The sequence below is a fragment of the Diorhabda sublineata genome, chromosome 4 (genome assembly GCF_026230105.1).
Source record: "Diorhabda sublineata isolate icDioSubl1.1 chromosome 4, icDioSubl1.1, whole genome shotgun sequence".
Taxonomy (NCBI): Eukaryota; Metazoa; Arthropoda; class Insecta; order Coleoptera; family Chrysomelidae; genus Diorhabda; species Diorhabda sublineata.
The window spans coordinates 31727292-31746707 of record NC_079477.1 but is presented as its reverse complement, the minus strand read 5'-3'; the positions used below and the strand labels follow the sequence as shown (position 1 = coordinate 31746707).

Here is a 19416-nt window from a genome sequence, read left to right as displayed (position 1 = left end):
AGTTTACCGTTAGAGATATTGGATTTTATCCTTTAATTTGGGTAATGAAATTAAACTCTTTACTAATTGTTGAATGCTTCATTATATAATTTATTATCTACACTCGAAAAGGATATTTCTCAGTTCACAGGGGAAAGTGTCGTTACTTAAATATCTGGTTATTATTATCTGGATAAATTACGAACAATAAGCTTGAAAAAGAATGTTGAAAAAGTCTAGTAAACTATTATAAGACTTATGTTATTTTGTTTCAATTTTCCAACAAAAGAAAAAAGGGAGAGGTTTTAATTACATCGGGTTAGAATTGAAGAATGAAAGCTTGTTCAAATTGGCTAGAACTGCTGATAAAAAGAGAAAGAACATCAATCTCGATTCTTTCTACTCTATTCTAAATGAAACACTATTTAAATAGCGAGAAGAAAGAGATATGTAGAGAGTGGAAGCCGATGTTCTTTCTCTCTATTTCTATAGTACAATTCTAATTCCATGCCTCTTTCTCTGTGTTTGATTTTATCTCTATCTCTCGTGGGATGTATAACAGGATGAGCCATCTTGCTTCATCAATGTTTTATTATCAAAATTAATTAACTTGGTTGAAAAAAATCTGGTAGAATTATCACAAATTCTGTAAAGCTAATGGTTCCTAACAGGCCACATCCATGTTCCGAAAAGTGATGGTCCATTATGCCCTTTGAACATATTGCCGTTACTTTTGGAAAATGTAAAGGTCTTTCGTATTTTAATTTATGGTTGTCTACTTTGAAATCTATTTTGTTTATGGCCATGTTCATTCAATTGGAAGTGGGAAAATTTTATTAAAGATCCAAATTTGTTCTTCGAACGTCCCACACATACTAGTTCCCGGTGCCTTCGCTCCTCCTGCTGCCTTTTACTTTCCTACTGATTTCTATAGTCCTGCGAGTTGCTTCGAAATTTTAAGAATGATTAAGCATTTAAGAATGATTCAATTAAACGAACACTGATTGATATTGTATAATTTTCAACACGATCGAAATATATGGCAAGTAATGACTTAATAATTATTGTTCCATACGGAACGTGCGTTGTGAAGAGATCAATTGTGACTAAATTTTTAATAAGCGGTAAACTGTGCGAGAGTAAACGCGACATTTCTTTTCGGGCGATTCCTTTCCTAGAATTGTTACAGAAATGCAAACATTTATGGTCCACCCTATATTATATTTAGATTACAGTATTACCAAGTGTTCCACAAAACCACAAAAACTCTTCTAGGAAACTATAACCAGAGTAGATCTGTTGAATGTATCAACCTAAGTAAGAACAATCTACGAATACTAACAGGAGTTCTATCGGGACACTGTCGTCTAAACAAACACCTGAAGACGATAGACCTAGCAGATAATGCGGCGTGCAGGTTTTGTTGCACAGAGGCCGAAACCTCTATCCACATTCTCTCGAAGTGTGAAACACTAAGGAACTCCAGAGCACTACACCTGGGATCTCTTGAAATAGAAGACGAAGATCCCTGTCAATTAAAGCCATCACAAACATTGTAGACTTTTCACACATGTACATCACAAAACCAAATACTAGAGAAATTTACCTCTCTCTATTATACATCAAAACATCATTGATATCTATTTCATATATTGATTCTTTGTGTTACATAAGTTCTTTGAGGAATGACGATAATTGAATATTCATTGAAATTATTGGTTTGTTTTTTAATTTCATGTGATTGTAAATGACGAATTTGTTGTTATACTCAATCCATCAGTTTATAAGACATATATATATATATATATATATATATATATATATATATATATATATATATATATATATATATATATATATAGATATATATATATATATATATATTCTCAATTTCCATAAAACTCTTTAAAATCATTTGAAAATTTCAATTTGGGGGGAAATGAAAAAATTGGAATATTTCAGAATAGCCATTATTTCTCTTCATCCAAGTTGAATCCTAAATTCTTATAATCTCCGCTAAATTGATCGATCCTGAGAATTCCAGGCACTGTTTTTATTGCCATTTCAGCTACTAGAAATATTTTGAACATACTAATTACTTCTACAACATAATTGATTGGAAAACGTTGACTTTGTTATCGATAAACACGTTAGAAAATGTAATTATTAACATTGCTGTGTTTGTAGTAGTAAATTTTATGTTCGATTTGATATTTAACAACGATTCTAGAAATTTCATCCTAGTATGAGGAAACATTTTTTTACTCATAATTTTAATACAATTACTTGCAATAATTTTATTAATGATGTTGATTCCTGGAAGAAAATGGTTATTATTTTGATATAAGCATATTTGTTTGGTTCACTTTTAGTACTGGACTCAACTAGCAGTTCTCAAAATAAAAATTAATACAAAACTATTGAAATTATTCACAATTACAGACTCTGAATATATCACCAAATACGCGCCTGTTCTCAAATACAAACGATTATGTTGTTATTGATAAGACATAAAAATAGCGTCTGTTTATTTTGTTTGTATTACTTACGTTAGGAGATACAGGTTGTGTCATCATGTTTAAAGAATAACTTCAATTTTATGGGTATAATAAAATATAAATTAATTATCATTCGTAATCTAAACTATAATTAATAGAATATAAAACATGCTGAATATCGTCGAATATCGGGTTTATTATCAAATATTTATAAACTAAATACTGTTCGTTATTTTTGGTACAGCGCACAGTGGAAAATAAGACCAATTTAGGTGGACATTATTACCAATCTTATCGAAGATAATTAAAAGACTAATGAAAAACCTTCTATTTCCTTTTCTTTTTAAGCGTAAAATCTTGAAAGCTCAACAATTTGGTTTTCTACCTAATAAATGCCCTAATGACGCTATGATTTCTGTTTTTAATGGATAATATATCTCACTTAATAATAAATTGTATACGGTTTCCGTTTCTTGTGATTTTGCTAGCGCTTTCGATTGTGCTGACCATGAAATTCTGATTAAAAAAAATATTATTATGGTATCAAAGATATTCTTCCAAAATGGTTTGTATCTTACCTTGAATGTAGTACTGGTGCGAGCTAATGGTAAAGTTTATGGTGTAATTTAACCATTTGGCATTGGTGTACCTAAGGGCCAGTTTTCGATCAAGTTATTTTTTTGGTATTCATGAATGATGTCACAGACTTACTTTACATTCCACCATGGGTAAAGATCAAACACTGAGAAAACTTCAGTCTCATCATACAAATGTGTTTTATAACCTCTAAAACTCAACAATGACTTAATAAGATCCTCAAATTCGATCAAGTTTCTTAGAGTATATATTGACGGTGCCCTTTAATGGTCTGTAAATGTAGAGACCTTGGCGAAAAAATTATCCTCTGCTTGTTTATCCAATAAATTTGTGTTAAAGCAGCTCAATTACCTTTCTGGAGGTCTTGTAGTTTGCATATCTTCGAATCTGTCTTCAAATCACAAAAAAGAGCCGTTCATTACCTTCATGGTTGAAGTAGAAGGACGCATTGCAATGATACAAAATTTGAACTTTCCCGGCTCTTTACATTTTAGAATCAGTTTGTTTGGTTCGCAAACAATTTCACAATTTAATTGAGAAACCTCTTCATAGTTACCCTACTAGAAGGAAAAATTTCTTCTGATCTGGTACAGGATTTCATAATCTCAAATGCCAAAAAAATATTCAATCAGCTACCTTTAGAATTAAAAGTGGCAAATACATTTAAACGATTCAGGAGATTGACAAAGGCATTTCTTCTTGAAAGTCCTTGTTATTCTATGGCAGAATTCTACAATCTACCATAGGCTGGCATAATTCACTTCAGTATGAAATAAGATATTGTATTATGTTTCATAATTATTATTAAGCCAAATTGTCATTTAACACTATCTAATATAAAATGGTGTCGCTTTGTCCATTAAATTGTAAAATTTTCTCTTGACAATAAAACTTATATCTATCTCTCTAAAAATTATGAAAATTGTTCATATTTAACATTTGGGATCTCATATCACGGAAAAATATGGAAAGAAAAATTTTATAAGGATAATTGTTTTTTAGGAGTAGTGCATTGTAAACAAGTTTTCTTGTATTCCTTCCCCTGAAATAACGAAAATCTTTATTTATAGTTTCCTCTTTACTCAATTTTCTTCATTAATTTTTCATAATCTGAACGTTATTGTTGAATGAATACAAATCTACATAAGCAGATCCCTTCAATTTTAGACGTGTATTTGTTTTATCACTAGAGCATTCAAAAGACAAGAGATTCTAATTTTTAAAGTCCCAATCTCTTCTAGATTCTCTAGACTTCTAGATTATCAATATGAGCATGATTAAGAATAGGTTTCAGCAAGAAGTCTTGGTGTTTCTTTTTTTCTTTTTTTTTTTTTTCGAGAAACTTGAATCACTTTCCAAAACCATTCCTCCTCCTTAGTCGTTTCTGGAAAAAATAATGTAGGTATCACCCGAAACGCGAGACATTGCAAAACCTCTTTTTAACCTTTAAGGACTAGAAGGATTGATGCAACTAATTTTACATATTCTTAGGGTAGTTTAAGAGCTTATAGTTTTTCATTATTGAATAGAGGCAGAATATACAAAATGCTAAGCTAACTCTACAGCTAGATTGTAATGTTCATTCAATAACGAGTATGGAGATATAATGTCTTCACTGTTTAACCAACACCCTTGTTAAATGAAAACGAAAATACTGCGCTGCACACACCTTGAACATAATAAATGGTCATCGAATAAAAATAATCCCACTATTGGTGATTAGACACTTGTGTGAACAGAAATAATTCAGTCATTTACTATTTATTGTTACGAACGCGCTTCTGCCCTGGATCCGGTCTTATCTAGATGTGGTGGAATTCTAAAATTCGGCGAAGACACATGGCACATTTGACATACTTTTCATAAACCGCGGAATCCGTTTGATGTTTGTTTTATATAAGTTTTTATTACAGAAGTTGGTTTATTTACGTTGTTTCTTCTGAATAATTTCGATCGAGTTCTATTTTTTTCTTTGTTCTGTTTCTCCATTTTCTAGAAGTTTTGAGAATTTACTTGTGATATATATAAGGAATTTGTGTAGCGCAGTTAGATTAGTTTATAATAAATAGTCATAATAAATAGTTATCAAAGAATTTGAAAAAAATATTTGTTAGTTTAGTGAGAGTGATAAGTAAATTATATAAATTAGTCTAGTGTAGTGAAAAGTATTTGAATAAATTAAGAATTTGAGAGACAGTGTCTATTTATTGATTGCACGAATAGAAATCGTACGAACAAAATAAGAAAAACATTACATTACGTATAACAAGATATGGCGTGAAATATTAATACTAAGCGTCTTACCATTTAACAATAAAAAGTTCAAGCAGTCAGAAAATCCAAACTTTTCACTTGACTTTTGTCTGACTAAATTGGTAATTTTGTAGTGTGTGCGGCATCCATAAAAGGTTCTTAATTTAAACTCGAAATCAACCCTAGCGATTTCTAAATCTAATAACTGTCGAGGTATGTCAGTAATTTTTTCCACTTTTATATTTCACTAGAGTTGTTCTTAACTTTGTTATCCCTGGAATTTGGGAACAATTTACATCCGAAACAATTCTTGTTTTGACTTAAACAATACCGCTACACCCTCAATAAAGTTTTAATGTAGTTAGCTATTTGCAAATGGCGGTGTGTCACTTGGGAAACGTGGATCCGTGAAATAACTTTCTTAAGAAGGAAAAACTTCAAGCAAATCACTTTTAAAGTTTCTATTTTAATCGTTTAAACTTCGATTTGTGTAAATCTGAGGTGATGGGTTAATTTTCAACCCACCTTGAATGGATAAAGACAATTCATGTGTAATTTTTGGTAACATATATAATCTTCTTATAACAGTCTGTAGAGAAAGGATATGTAGAGACACGGCAGCTAGATTGTATGATTAAAAAACAAGAAAGATCAATAAAAGGTATGCCAAGAGGACGACCAAACACGAGACGGAAATACCAAATGAAAGAAGATAGTGAAAACTTGAATATTTATCACGTAAAACAAACAGATGATCCTTATACGTGATGCGATGTAGTGATTCACGGCCCAATTCCACTTGGAATGTATGTGTTTGTATAAATTCAAAGTCTGCTCACTTCTCTTTCAAACTGCAATTCAAGGGACTGGTTACTTTTTGATTAACAACCAATTTACCCATCAGGTTACAAAACCAAAGCACTAGTAGACATTATTACTCACAGTTATCCACTCACCACTTTTTCACTTCGTTACTTACTTACTTAGTTTGTAATCATTATTGTTAAGCCGGTCACAAAATAATGAATAAAATTTTAGGTGAGGTATTGGTTTAACTCACTTGAATTTTTATGAATAGCAGCCATAATGCAATAACAAGAGACACGCGACGTGCAATATTCATCTATGCAATATTTTGACCTTGAAAGAATTCCACATAATATCTTGCCCCACGTCAAGCGGCCTTTAACAATTTCAAGTTAAAGATTTCCTTGCGGAGACGCACCAGGGAAACAGAATCTATTATACAGGTGGAGTAAATGGATCAGTAACTTAATAGATGTCTAATACTGATTTGAAGTCAGATTCTCGTGAGACAACGTTTCGCCTTGAATATAATCCAATGTAGGGCTGAGGTTTCTGATTTCCTGTAAAATAATTCGCGTAGTTTCATTACCTGTCGATAGAGTAGGATGACAAGGTTCATAAAGCCTTTTTCGCCTTCTTATCTATGAGATGTTCTAATAGCGGATGATTTCGGATTGTAGTTACTGTTCTTCATTATCATTGTTCGTGGGAATCTCTAAGTTCCTTTTAGAATTGTTTTTGTCCATTGTCATGATTTCAAAAGAGTACGTCAAAACAGTCGTGATATAGGTATTGATTGCCTGTACTGAGTTGCCTGTCTTTAATTTGGATGTCATAAATGATTTTACTCATTTTATGTATTGATCCTAAATTTTAGCTTTTGCCTACTGGTAGCCAAATAACCTGCTGAAATCTCAGGTATTTGTTTCTCCGTTTTCCATCGTCTGTACGTTATCTCCGTTGGATAGTTGCAAATATCCTTTTATGAAAATGCCTTTCTCGATATATTGGATCTTTACTTAAATAGTCTAAACTCTAGATAGATATCAGTAAATAATAGACGTGTTATGTCGAAAAAATAATTGATTGGACGCTTACTTGCTGCGCATTATTATTATTATCATAATGATTTGACACAATAAAATGTGGTATTAGAGTAGGTACAAATAACGGAAAAGTTTCCGCTTTCATTTCAGTTAAATATTTTTTTTCAAATGTTCGTAGCCTGTATCATGAATTATACCAAATATTTTTATAACACCGGTATCTTCAATGTTGTACCAGTAAAATCTATGCAAATATATAATAGCTTGTAGTACACAGACTCGTGTCCAAAGTTACAATGATGTGATTTATAGTTTGAAACAGTAACGCGTGGTCCTTCGTATGCTTACACGATCATATTCGATCGACGTATCAACCCTCGTCACGCTTTATTTTTCAACGGCTTTGTTGTTATTAAAATTTATTAATGCTAGCATCATTTATCACCGAATTATTGCGCTATGCTTCTCAATATGGAAACGAAATCATCTACTGAACCGTCGCTATTGAATTTTTTTGATTGTGATAATTTTTTGGTATAAAAATCAAATATCACGATCCCATTACAGATTTTTCATGATTAGTGAGAGAAGCTTGAATTTAAAAGCTATGATACTGATTAAAATTTACTGTTTATACACGTTGCAAAAGGGTTGTCATGAAGAGAAATAATACATTCTCACGCAGCATTCTCTTCTCATTGTGTCTCATAATTATGAAGAACACAGAGAGAGAGAGAGAGAGAGAGAGGAATTTCTCTCCTCTTTCTTCCTCTTTTTCTTATTGTTCACTTCTTTTCTTCCTAGGGACAGTCTTCCATTTGTTTTTTTGGGGTTCTCACTTTTAACCTTCGTTATTGTCTTCTATAGTAGTAGGACGGACGTCTTCCTCCTTTTATTCTTGCGATTTTCCTAGAAGTTTTGGCATGTTGGCATCCATCCGTTGGATTGTTTCTGGCAAGCGGTAAATTCTAACGTTTAGAATTTCAATGTCCGACTTCAATTTCCTATTTTGCTCTATCTTTCCTATCTGTGCTGAAATACCTGAAAGTACCTGAAAATAAAAGATTAAGCACTACTGAGAAGTACGGTTATTTTGAAAAACGGATTATCTCCGCACAATCAAATTCTTTTATGCGAAGGAAGCTACTGCAAAAGGTGAAAGTTTTATCAGGGTCTTATCTGACTACCTGAGTCCGCTTTCATTGCACTTCATTGCAACACGTGTTCACTATATGAAATCACTGAGTCAACTGGTTCCTCGGCCTTAACTACCTCAAACTACTTTTAAATCGCTCTCACTATTTGTTAGGTTATCGCCATGGAAAGATTTCAACATTACGCAACCTTCTCCGCATTTTCTTCAATTTATTGTTAATTTGTGGATCCATATCCAAGTTTCACAGACACTCTAGTCTCACTAAAACAGATATAGTGAGTAGAATGGAGTGACAATTTTTTTAAATCTGTCTTTCCTAACCAATTCATAAATAATATTTGCTTCGTGATATTACATAATGTGCCGAGCTGAATATACCATTTCAATGTTATATACATCATTTATCCGCCACAAGTGACATTGAGAATTAGAAAGTTAAGCTTATATCAAGTGGTGATATGATATCGTAGTGAATGATGGCAATTTTTCCTCCCAATCTTTTGAAATATTGCTGTATTATCAGCCTGTTGCTTTTCCTCCCCACATATGAAAAAATCTCAAAAAAATACGGCCACTAATCACTTCTTTGACACTTTTGACGAACGATCAGGGCGTCAGTGGCATTCCCATCGAACGTAACGAACATCCCAGTCCCCCAATAAATATTTATGTCTAACAAGATGGATGGATTGCTCAAAAGCCGAGGACTGGCTACTCCAACGTGCCCTCGTGGCCAATTTTCACACATACAAAATTCGCAAAACAAAATTAAACAGTCAACAAAACATATTGGATTATTATTGAGAAATTGGGGCGTTGGATATTGGAAAATGGATACGAAGCTATTGACTCCGGTGATAAAATGATTGAATGTGTAAATAATAGAATTATTCATTATGTTCATTTGCCAAATGTATATATTATTTTCCCTTTTTTGTTTTCATTTTACTTTTTAAAGCTCTAGGAGAATTCCGATACAGAAGACTTTTTAACGTGGTTATGGACTATCGATTATTTCATTAAACAAATAGTCTACTTCACCAGTCACGTTAACATAATCATCAACTACATAGAGCTGTACCGACTAATCTAGTTAGTCATAACTTAGGAGCTGACAACACCGCATCACCAACGAGTATTTAACCCACTTTCATAGTTTGGCATTGATTTCATTGTAAAATTCGTTCTTTTTATCAACTGCAGGTAGTAACACCCGGGTTGGGGGTCAATATATGGGTTTAGCCTATTGTTATCCATTCACAAACACTGAAAATAGTGTGCCAAAGGCGTACCGGTAAGATACTCGTAAAAAGGAAAGAATTTTATTTTAACAGAATAAAAATTAGGCATAATGTACATAGTAATAGGTACACTTATTTTTTATTGAACATTATACATAAATTATAAAAAATCATAATATTCTTCGTCATCTGAGGAACTGTAATCTCCTCTTGACGTTCTAATTAACGGGTCGACTTTCCGATCGATCAAGTTGTCAATATCCCATATTTTCTCCTCTTCTTTAACGACATGTTGGACTGCTTGTCGCCAGTTCTCTGGTTTCACCTCCTTAATGGCTTGATCAAAATGTAGCTTAACGTCTTTCATTTTGAATGTCCTGTTGTCTCTTGCTACAAATCCTTTAACTTGCGCCCATAAAGTTCTATAGGATTTAGTTCGCAATGATATGGCGGTGTGCGCAGCAATATGTTTTTCTGCTATATCTTCCACGGCGTATTTCATGAAACAGTGTTTGTATAAATTTGCTATAGCTAATAGTCCTTTTTTTATCAAATTGGAGTCTTCTCTATGCGTCGAGGATGATAATTTGCGTTATCCATAACTACTACTGAATCAGCCGGAAGATATTTTATCATTTCACCAAAAAAGTCTTCAAGAACATCCGAATCCATGTCCTCGTGGTAATCTCCCTGACGGAATTCCCCATTCTATTACTCTATACCTTTCTGAAATAGACTATAAAAATGGTGCCTTTATAATAATTAAATAATGGATATATGATATCAAGAAGACAGGTCAAAGTATTTATAAAGACAGTGAATAATTTAACTTAATTTTATTTGATGTACTTTTATAAAGTATATACAAACAACTGACAGTGGTATTTTATGACAATTGGCAATGGCAGGTTCTCTATTTACTCAATCTAGCCTAGACCGTTGATTCCGGGCTATTCTTATCTGCATCATATTATATACCAATCCTGCTGTGATAAATTGACCGACTAAACAATTTGAGCATTGTATCTTCAACTATGGACTTCCTCGCTAAAATCCTAAGGATATAAAACAGTAGGAATCTTCAATTTAGCGTCGCTCAAATGTTTGGTATAAAATTCTATCCGCAGCTTTGAGTGATTTGGCAACAAAGCAAAAGTATCAAACCTTGACTTTTTTACGAAAAATTTCATTATTGGTATTGGCAGATTCCTCAATGATATTTCCGAGGTACCCAATTTCCCTCTTCTTTCAACCACATTGATTTTCCTGAAAAGAAATATACCTATAAATGTAACAAGTCCCTCTATATTAGTAAATACGAATCAATTTACAAGGAATAATGTGTACTACATCTAGTCATTCAAGTATCTGCATTTTATTAAGGATTATGATGGATCGAGAATTAAAAATTGTAAATTTTTGATGAAAAAATGATGAATAGAAAAAAAAGCTGCAGTATACAGTGTGTCGCATATAAATCGACATAAAACAAAGGCGTATAGGGGAGCCCATAATCATATATTTCCGTACTTTTCAGACCTCCTCTATATGTTTTGTTGATAAATCATCGTGACTTCAGTTCTCTTTCGATTAAATTTTCGTTTAAAAGCATACAATATTGACGTTTCGACCTATTTCAGTGTTTATCAAAATATGACATATCTAAATCGACTTATATATCGGGGTCTGAAATTACGGCCGTATTAAAATGTAAAAATATATATAAAAGTGTAACAATATCAAAAATCACTTTTTAAGTAAATAATCGATCAAGCATTGTAATATTTTTTGTATAAATTATTAAAATAATGAGACTGAAAAATTCAAAATGACATAAATGTAGAGATGGTTAATTTTTGCTCAAGTCGTCTGGATGAGCATTCCACGTTTTATGAATATTGTGCATATCCACATATAAAATTATATTTACATAACATAAAGTTATGCATCTATTTTACACTCCAACTACCTGCTTTCCGGAAAATCGCAAACTAAACACAACAATATGCAAATATATTTTTAGTGATGAACGCTTAGATGTAAAAATATAAAAGTAAAACAGAGTCGAAGAATCATATGATAAAAATAAGAATAGAAATAGAAGTTCATAGAGGAAGTATTAGAAAGGGAAAACTGCGTCCTTATCTACATAATACTTTCATAAGGTGTAGTGCGGAGTAATACAATTAAAGTTACGAGTCTATTAATATGAAAATTTGGTACACCCTTGTCAAGAAATATGGGGAATACCGAGCCTGACTGTTTACCGATACTACCACGGCAAATGCTCTTACGAACTGTCCAGCATAACACCTAGAGCAGTACTTGCAAGACCTATTCGTTAGGCAGACGTGGCTCATGAGCACCGAGTTCGCTAGCAAACGCCCAAAACGTCAATTTATCAGTAATTTCTTTGGAGAAGTGGAAACCTGTGGAATCAGCTATCAAAGCACGTCTTTCTCGAAAACTGCAGTCTACAGAAGTTCAAGTTAAATATCCTCAGGCACCTCCATAAGGCAGGCACCACTCGAACTACTCGAGTACAATAGGGTTTACCCTCTTGAGCTTGATTTTTATATAAAAAATGTCAGACGCCGAATAGAAATAGAACAGATTATGAAAAAATGTAAAATTACTTTAGTGATATCAGTTACAAATTTTTTATAAATTATACTATAAATATCAATCAAAAGAAAGTAACAAAAACTTTCTTAAGAGTAGCTTTTCTCAAATATCAATTTAATAGTATCCAATTTAATCTCAATTTTTCACTTTATTATGAAAGTAATATGATTCAACTGTAAAATTACTCACACAAAACTGAAAATTATTCAAACCAACAAATTTTCAATCTCAATAGACTGGTTTCTACCTAGTTAACTCCAATTCCACTACAGAGTTTTCCCATTTCCAGTTTTTCAGATAATTTTAACTGAAAATATTTCATTACCATTTTCCTCTATCAGAATGAAAAGAGAACTAGCGTTAACATCATTTCAGCTTAATGGCTTGAAATTTATGTTTTCCGAATTATGGAAAACAAAACATGTAGTTCTATAAAACAACGAATCATTAGAATTTGATGAATTCTCTCAGAAAGTCCAGGTGCACATAATCGTTTTGATTTGTTTTCAAATAATTTGTGTACTCATTTAGAAAACGCTGAGTTTCGCTTGACTATAAAGTTATGTTATTATTTGTGTTTTGAATTTTTAAGTTTCTGAAACGGTGGTGAGAAGAGTTATGCATTTGGAATAATTTGAAGCTAATATAGAAAGTTTTTATTTCCTCATTTATTTTTGTATCAAATAACAAGATGCAAGATTTTTAGTTGTTTGAATATTGTTGATCAGTTTGATAAAAAGAATAAAAATGGATAAATGCAATAGGACCGGATCAAAGGTGTACAAATTTAGAAATATTAATCAATTATTCCTCCCCTTTTGAAGAACAATTTTTTCCCAATAATACTTCTATCGAAAGAATTCAAAAACTTAGGTTATTATTTGGAAATGACGTCCACCTTATTTTTGGTCACAATAAATTTTATTTTGTTGATTATTACGGTAAATTTGAAATAAAAATGAGATATAAGGTTGAAAATCAAAATTTTGTTTCTTGGAAAGTACGTACATAGAAAAACTGAAAATTTTAATAAATAAAAAACAATTCAATATCATAATTTACACAATTTTTCAAGATTATTGAAAAAATTTAGTTAGGTTAGGATTGCCTTTCTTCATATTTCGTGTTTTCTTTGAGAAACGTTGAATGAATTTCACAATTATTTTATTAGTGTATAGAATTTTGTTAATAAAAGAAATAATACGATTTATATGCTTTTTTAACAACCGAAAAGAAGTTTAACTTGTAGTTTTCGAACTCAGGTCATATGCGTCAAAAAATTAACAAAATGAGAGAAAATTGCAAATATTGCAAGCATTGATTTTTCGATCCTTTATATGCAAAATAGGGTGGACACAAAGCGTTTACAAAAACTTTAATTTAAATTTTGTCATTAAGTAGGTATTTAGAGGTAAATAGAGTCATCTAAGTTTTTGCCGAATTTTGTAATTCACCATATAAATATGAAGTGAGCTAAGTGACGTGATAAATGATATTTGCCCATGTAAAAAAGTATGGACCGACGAGACCACCCGCATAGATATCTTTCCACACAGACACACATACACACACCTCTGGCAGGATTAATTCCGATCGACCGTACGTACCATTTAGCTTGAAGGTTGGTTCATCCGACCATAGAACGGAATGCTGGAACCTGACTGCATCTGATATACCTCTCGCTAAATTTCAATCTGCGATCCAAATCATCCTTGGAGGACGCGGAATATTTGTTCTTCCGATCTTCCGCACTGCAGATTGATTCGGCTGATCCCGTTTTTCAGAATTACTGGTATGTATTCCACACTGTTGAACGATTTCGTAGTGGCGAATTTGGAAATTGTAGTTGAAATTTGGTAAACATAGTTCCGTAATCCACGTTCGTACGCAGATACGGCGTAACAAAGGAAAACTTTTTCTTGAAGTGTCTACTCGACGAGCACGTGTTAACATGACACAGACACAACTGTCTGAGGCATGAACTTGCTTCTTTTCAATCTTATTCGACAGCGTTGCCAGACTTAATAAGCATTGCCGCAATTATGCCGAATTTGATCGAAAAAAATTAATAATAACCCAGCTCCAAAAAGTTCCATTTCCAATAGGCTTGTGGTCCTTGACCGCATGAAATGCAGCTTCATGTTCACGAACTCAAGGCCAAATATTCTTAAAAACATCAATTGTACATTTAATTCTTATTCTTTTAATTTTCTATCATTTTTCTATTTATTAAATTTTTTAATTAACTTGAATTAAGTTTTTAATGATTTCAGCAAATATTCTAATAAAATCACTTTATTCAACATGTCAATTCTAATCGTTATATTTCTACAATTATGTAATAAAACACATTTGGTCCAAAAATTATCGAAAACTTTGATGCATATATGCACTAAAAGGTCATAATTTAGATGAAAACATTTTCCAAATATCTTCTCAAGAGAATTACAGTTTTTCTCGGTAAAAATAATTATATCATTATCAGCCTCAAAATCAGATAATAAAAACGGATGAAATTCCTATAATGATAAATCGTACAAGTAAAATGTTAATAATGGTCTGAAGTTTTAATATCTCATCTGGTGCGGCATACTTTGAAATATTATTATAGTCGTTATGTAACTTCACGAAAAATCGATCAACTTTTACAACAAATTATATAAAAAAAACTACTAACGATCCATATTTTTCAGAATTATAACGGTATCAATTACTGATGATGACAAGCCTCTTATCATATTTGTTAGGTCAGGTGAAAAAGTGCTGAACGACGAAAGCGTGAACAGGCATATGAATGATCATAATGACTTTTTATTCAGCTAGGGAAGTTATGAACATAATGCATTCCGGTAGCAGATTATTTTTTTTATTCGGTATTAATATGTATACATTTTCCAGCAGAAATATTGAGAAAACAATATTTAACAAACATATAATTGGCAAGAACGTAATTTTTTTTTAATCCTTCATATATTCTTTTTTCTCTGATGGTTACATCAGTATAAAGTTTACTGTTCCGAAAGATCTATACCTCTTATTGTTTCAATTCTCTTTTTAACTCTACTAGCTCCAGAAAGCTACAAATTTTTTTAAAATTCACTTGGATTACGTTTGTTGATATCCAAACATTCGTTACCTATTTTTCAATACGAGTTAACTTTTAATCGGCATTAAGTCATCGCTAACCTTGCAGTTAGCTTTTACATTTACCTCTTCAATATTTTTCGGGTTGGTACTTTAGTTCGTCGATCGTTCAGTACAAATGGAGAGCTTTAATAGCATACTTTTTCTATGCCTTAACTACGTTAATTATATCGTTCTTGATCGCACACTATTTTTCAATTTTTTAAACTGTATAAACATAAGAAAATAAATGAATTTAAATACCTAAACGACGCGCAAAAACGCATTTGTTGACACACGACTTAGTGTGACGTAGAAAGTAAGTAAACAGACTGAAGTGAGGTTAGAAGTAAATACAGTTTAAACAGAGTTGTTGGGATTCTTCTAAAAAAACACTCGCACTGCTGTGAGTATTCAATTTTGTAGAATACAAGATGACGTATCGTTGGTACATTATACCATAATGTACAAACACTAGTATAAAAACGCCAAATAAAGTTTTCGTGCAAATCCCTCGAGAAGTAAAGCAACGAAAACAATGTTTTCAAGCTATAAGAAGGGATTATGCGAGCGACAAACCTGGCAGTCCAGTATATGTTTGTGAAGACCATTCCAATGTAAGGTTTATCTATTGGTATTTAAAAAATATTATTTTTTACTGTAGCTTGAAACAGCTTTGGAAAATTATATGATGTTGAGACTAACACAATGCAAAAAAACCTGAAAAAAACTGCTGTTCCAATCAAATTCGATTGCCAGAAAGAAAGGAAACACTTGAAACACCTCGTCATCTTTATGACTACATTTATATAAGGTACAAGCAAACAAATGTGATAATGACGTTACTACAAGAAAGTCTAATTAATAGTACTTACGTATCTGCTCTTACACCACGTATTTTAGCCGAAGTAAATAATTGATTATTAGCGAAGAACGTAGCACCCATGAATGCATCTACCTATAACAACAGAAAGCGTTTGAAAGGTGACACGCGGCGACCACGTAACCAAAAGAAACATGTTTTCTGTCACGTCTTATTCAAATTATCATCTATAATATTTTAAGTTATGATATAATACAATTCAACATATATTCATAAATGTATATGTATATATAAGTGAATTATGAATTTTTAAATATGTTAAATACCCAAATTACCCACCATTGCATTAATAAATTCTAACTTATAGGATGTAGTAGTGTCTAGTGAACATCGTTCATTTGCCATCTACCCGTTTTCCAAAAGAAAAAATTCTCTAGTCGTCACCCTACGGTATAGAAAGAATAAGTAATGTACCAAATTCAATTCGTTCCTGAGTTGCAGAGGTTTCTCGCAATTGCTTTGGCTATGAACATACCTCGTCCAGTGCCTAGTCGATATGCAAGAACCCCCAAGAATATTGAATTGGTGGAACAGAATTTACGTTAGAAACAGCCTCAATGGCACTTCATTTTGTGGAAATTCAAATCGTCCAGAGTTGAAACGAAATGACTTAGTTCAACGTAAATATTAGTGTCAGTGGTGAGAACTATGGGTTGATGATAACGGAGCTGTTTTCGTTTAATCGATCATTCTCATTATACACGTGGTTTTAACTAAATGGTGAGACCCAATACACCCATGGATTTACTTATGAGACTATCTCAAAGAAAGAGTTTACAGCAAACATGAGAATTACTGTGGACTTAGAATGTTCGTTATAAAATTAGCGTGAAATCCGCATCTATACACATATTTTCAATATTCTTTTTAAAACAATATGCCAAGAAATAATTGCTTAACTTAATTTACAAAAGAGTTTCTACCACCAGATACCCTCTAAATGCAGTAGTTAGGTTCAAAGTCAGCAGTGTTTATATGACCAGTTTTGAAAGAAAAGAAAATATTGAACAATATCGCGAAAATGTTGTTAAACTCTGAAAAGTCATCAAACTGACTCCATAAGTATTGTATTATTCATTTTTTGGATAATAAATACCGAAAAACACTGCAATTTAGTCAAAACCATAATCATTTGTATAGGTTTAATTCTTACTGAGATACAACATTGATGCAGGCGTTTCCTATCACTACTGCGCAGCATGTTAGAAGTATTTTTCTGTTGCCTACCTGATGTTAGATACAAACTAAATAAATATTTGAAATTCTTGAGGCTTTCAAACTTGTTTCTTCTTCACTTATGTGTGTACCATCCTCAAACAATTCTTGAAAATCTAAATTTTGACATTCATACTGAAGACACTACCACTACTCAAATCACACTGTATTATGCGCGTTTCGACAACTAAGTAATTGTCTTCAGAGAGTGAAGGTGAACTATACTAATTATAACCAATGAACCTTCTCCCGCGAAAAATAATACAGACGGAAAAACCTATTTGGCGGGAATATTTACATTTGTTCTTTAACTACTAAACTATAGAGTGGGCTGTAACGAGTAATCTTTTTGTCCCTATTTAAACTTAAGCTTTCAAATGCATCCAACAATTTATTATTGGATACATTAATTAATAATTTTACTCGATTCACTACATTTACTCAATATTGCCCTGGAATCTTTCAATCTTGTTTTTACAAAGATGGGAAGGAATTTTCAATAGAGTTATTAAAAAAAAGGAGAAGGTATGACTTATGCGATTAGGAAGAAAAAGAAAAAAAGAATTTTGCATACCGTACTCTAAAATTATTACGTGATTGAAATTTTCTTCACTTAAAATAATGTCTTAACAATTTTCTGCCGTGATAAAATGTAGGATCTTACACTAAAAGTTAGTTCTTAAATATTATCAAGTTTATATTCTACTGCTAAAAAATGTAATTCAAATTATTGTGAACTGAGGTATTAAATTTCAGAGGTCAGTAGGAGCGACAAAAGTTGAATAACGTACAGGCAGCAAATTTGTAAATCCGTCACTGCAACCAGGTTATGTATCACAATATAAGGCCAAAAAATTATGAAATAGAATCAGATTGTGTATGTACTTGAATTATATTAGTGAAAATAAGGCTCAAATATTTCAATTTTATTAGTAGACTGTACTTTAAAGGTGGGAATAATATGTTTTTACGTATCAAATGTTCACAAATGAGTTAGTTATTTTGATTTTAAACGTTTTTGTAACACGTGGTTGATGAATTGTGTAGATTGCCTCCTATTTTATGATTATAGTAAAAACAATTCACACTAAGTGTAATGAACAAGAATTTTATCAAATACAATCAGATTGTGTGTTTGATTGATTCCAATGTGACAAAGACAAAAATGTTTTCAGTTTTACCAGAAAATTCTAACTTCAACTATAGCGGGGACAAGATTAATATGTTCTAACGTATGAAAATATATTAATAAGTTAGTTTTTTACCTTGAATTTCACTATCTTTGAAACACGTGGTTGATGGATTTAGGACATTTCATCCAGGTGTAGAAAAACTATATAAGAATTACTAATGTGTTGGTTGATCATGTCCTATCGTTGTGATTTTGATTTTTCTTGTTTAATTTCACTATTCACCATATTAATAATGAATTTTTTAATTGAAACATATTGTGTTAGGCTACGTAGTTAAAACGTGTAGCCTATAGAGGTTAAGAGTTAAATGAGCGGGAAACAAGCTGTAAGCTGTTATATGTAGATAATAAGGCGTAGGAATATTTAGACAGATATAGAAGGGGCGAGATGGTATTGGTTGATGCTGACATGTGAAGGGAAAATATGATTGGTTGCGAATAGAGAGGTTGCATGCCTAGGCATGCGCAATCTACAATGTGACATCACGCTGCTACGGAAATGTGAAGATTGTGAAGTATGAGTATTTTGTATACTTACAAATTTGATTCCAAAAGTAATATTTGATTCAAAGACATGTGTATACGACATACGACAAAAAAAATTCGACTCTCTATATATGTAATACTTCTATATGGACTGATGGTATGGGAAAAAACATACCTTACGGTGCCGACAATATTCATTTCCTCTTTTGTTCCAGACACTTTATCTATACTGCGCATATTTGACAATGCGCAGATTCTAGCTTAAACCCCGGAGGATAGAGAAATCGTTGTTATTCGTCCTTAGTCGGAACAGCT

The 19416-nt window shown here is 32.1% G+C and overlaps 2 protein-coding genes across 6 annotated transcripts in view; one reads left to right on the top strand and one right to left on the bottom strand.

Annotated features, from left to right (window-relative positions):
• LOC130443051 (potassium channel subfamily K member 18) overlaps positions 1–19416 on the top strand; it is a 100781-nt gene that overhangs the window by 29070 nt on the left and 52295 nt on the right. The gene's annotated exons all lie outside the window — the stretch shown is intronic.
• On the bottom strand, positions 10398–18929 carry LOC130443053 (uncharacterized). Of its 4 annotated transcripts, none has more exons than XR_008909818.1 (4): positions 18689–18901; positions 16201–16283; positions 13810–14368; positions 10398–10843 (listed from the first exon to the last, which is right to left on the bottom strand). XR_008909818.1 is itself a non-coding variant. In XM_056777498.1 (4 exons), the coding sequence occupies exons 2-4, from the start codon at positions 16551–16553 to the stop codon at positions 10633–10635; spliced, it is 360 nt and encodes a 119-aa protein (XP_056633476.1). In that variant the 5' UTR covers positions 16554–16593; positions 18689–18901; the 3' UTR covers positions 10398–10632. The 4 variants fall into 4 exon arrangements, 1 of the variants encoding a protein (XP_056633476.1); XM_056777498.1 differs by lacking the exon at positions 13810–14368 and adding an exon at positions 16488–16593; XR_008909820.1 differs by having other exon boundaries at positions 13810–16283; positions 18689–18929.

What these genes read in the sequence shown, in the direction of transcription:
- LOC130443053 (XM_056777498.1), bottom strand. Translation starts at nt 16,553, where the DNA reads ATGGCAAATGAACGATGTTCACTAGACACTACTACATCCTATAAGTTA. An exon ending in TAGAATTTATTAATGCAATG is followed by an intron (nt 16,284 to 16,487) that starts GTGGGTAATTTG and finishes CTGTTGTTATAG; the next exon opens with GTAGATGCATTCATGGGTGC. An exon ending in CGTGGTGTAAGAGCAGATAC is followed by an intron (nt 10,844 to 16,200) that starts GTAAGTACTATT and finishes ATTTCTTTTCAG; the next exon opens with GAAAATCAATGTGGTTGAAA.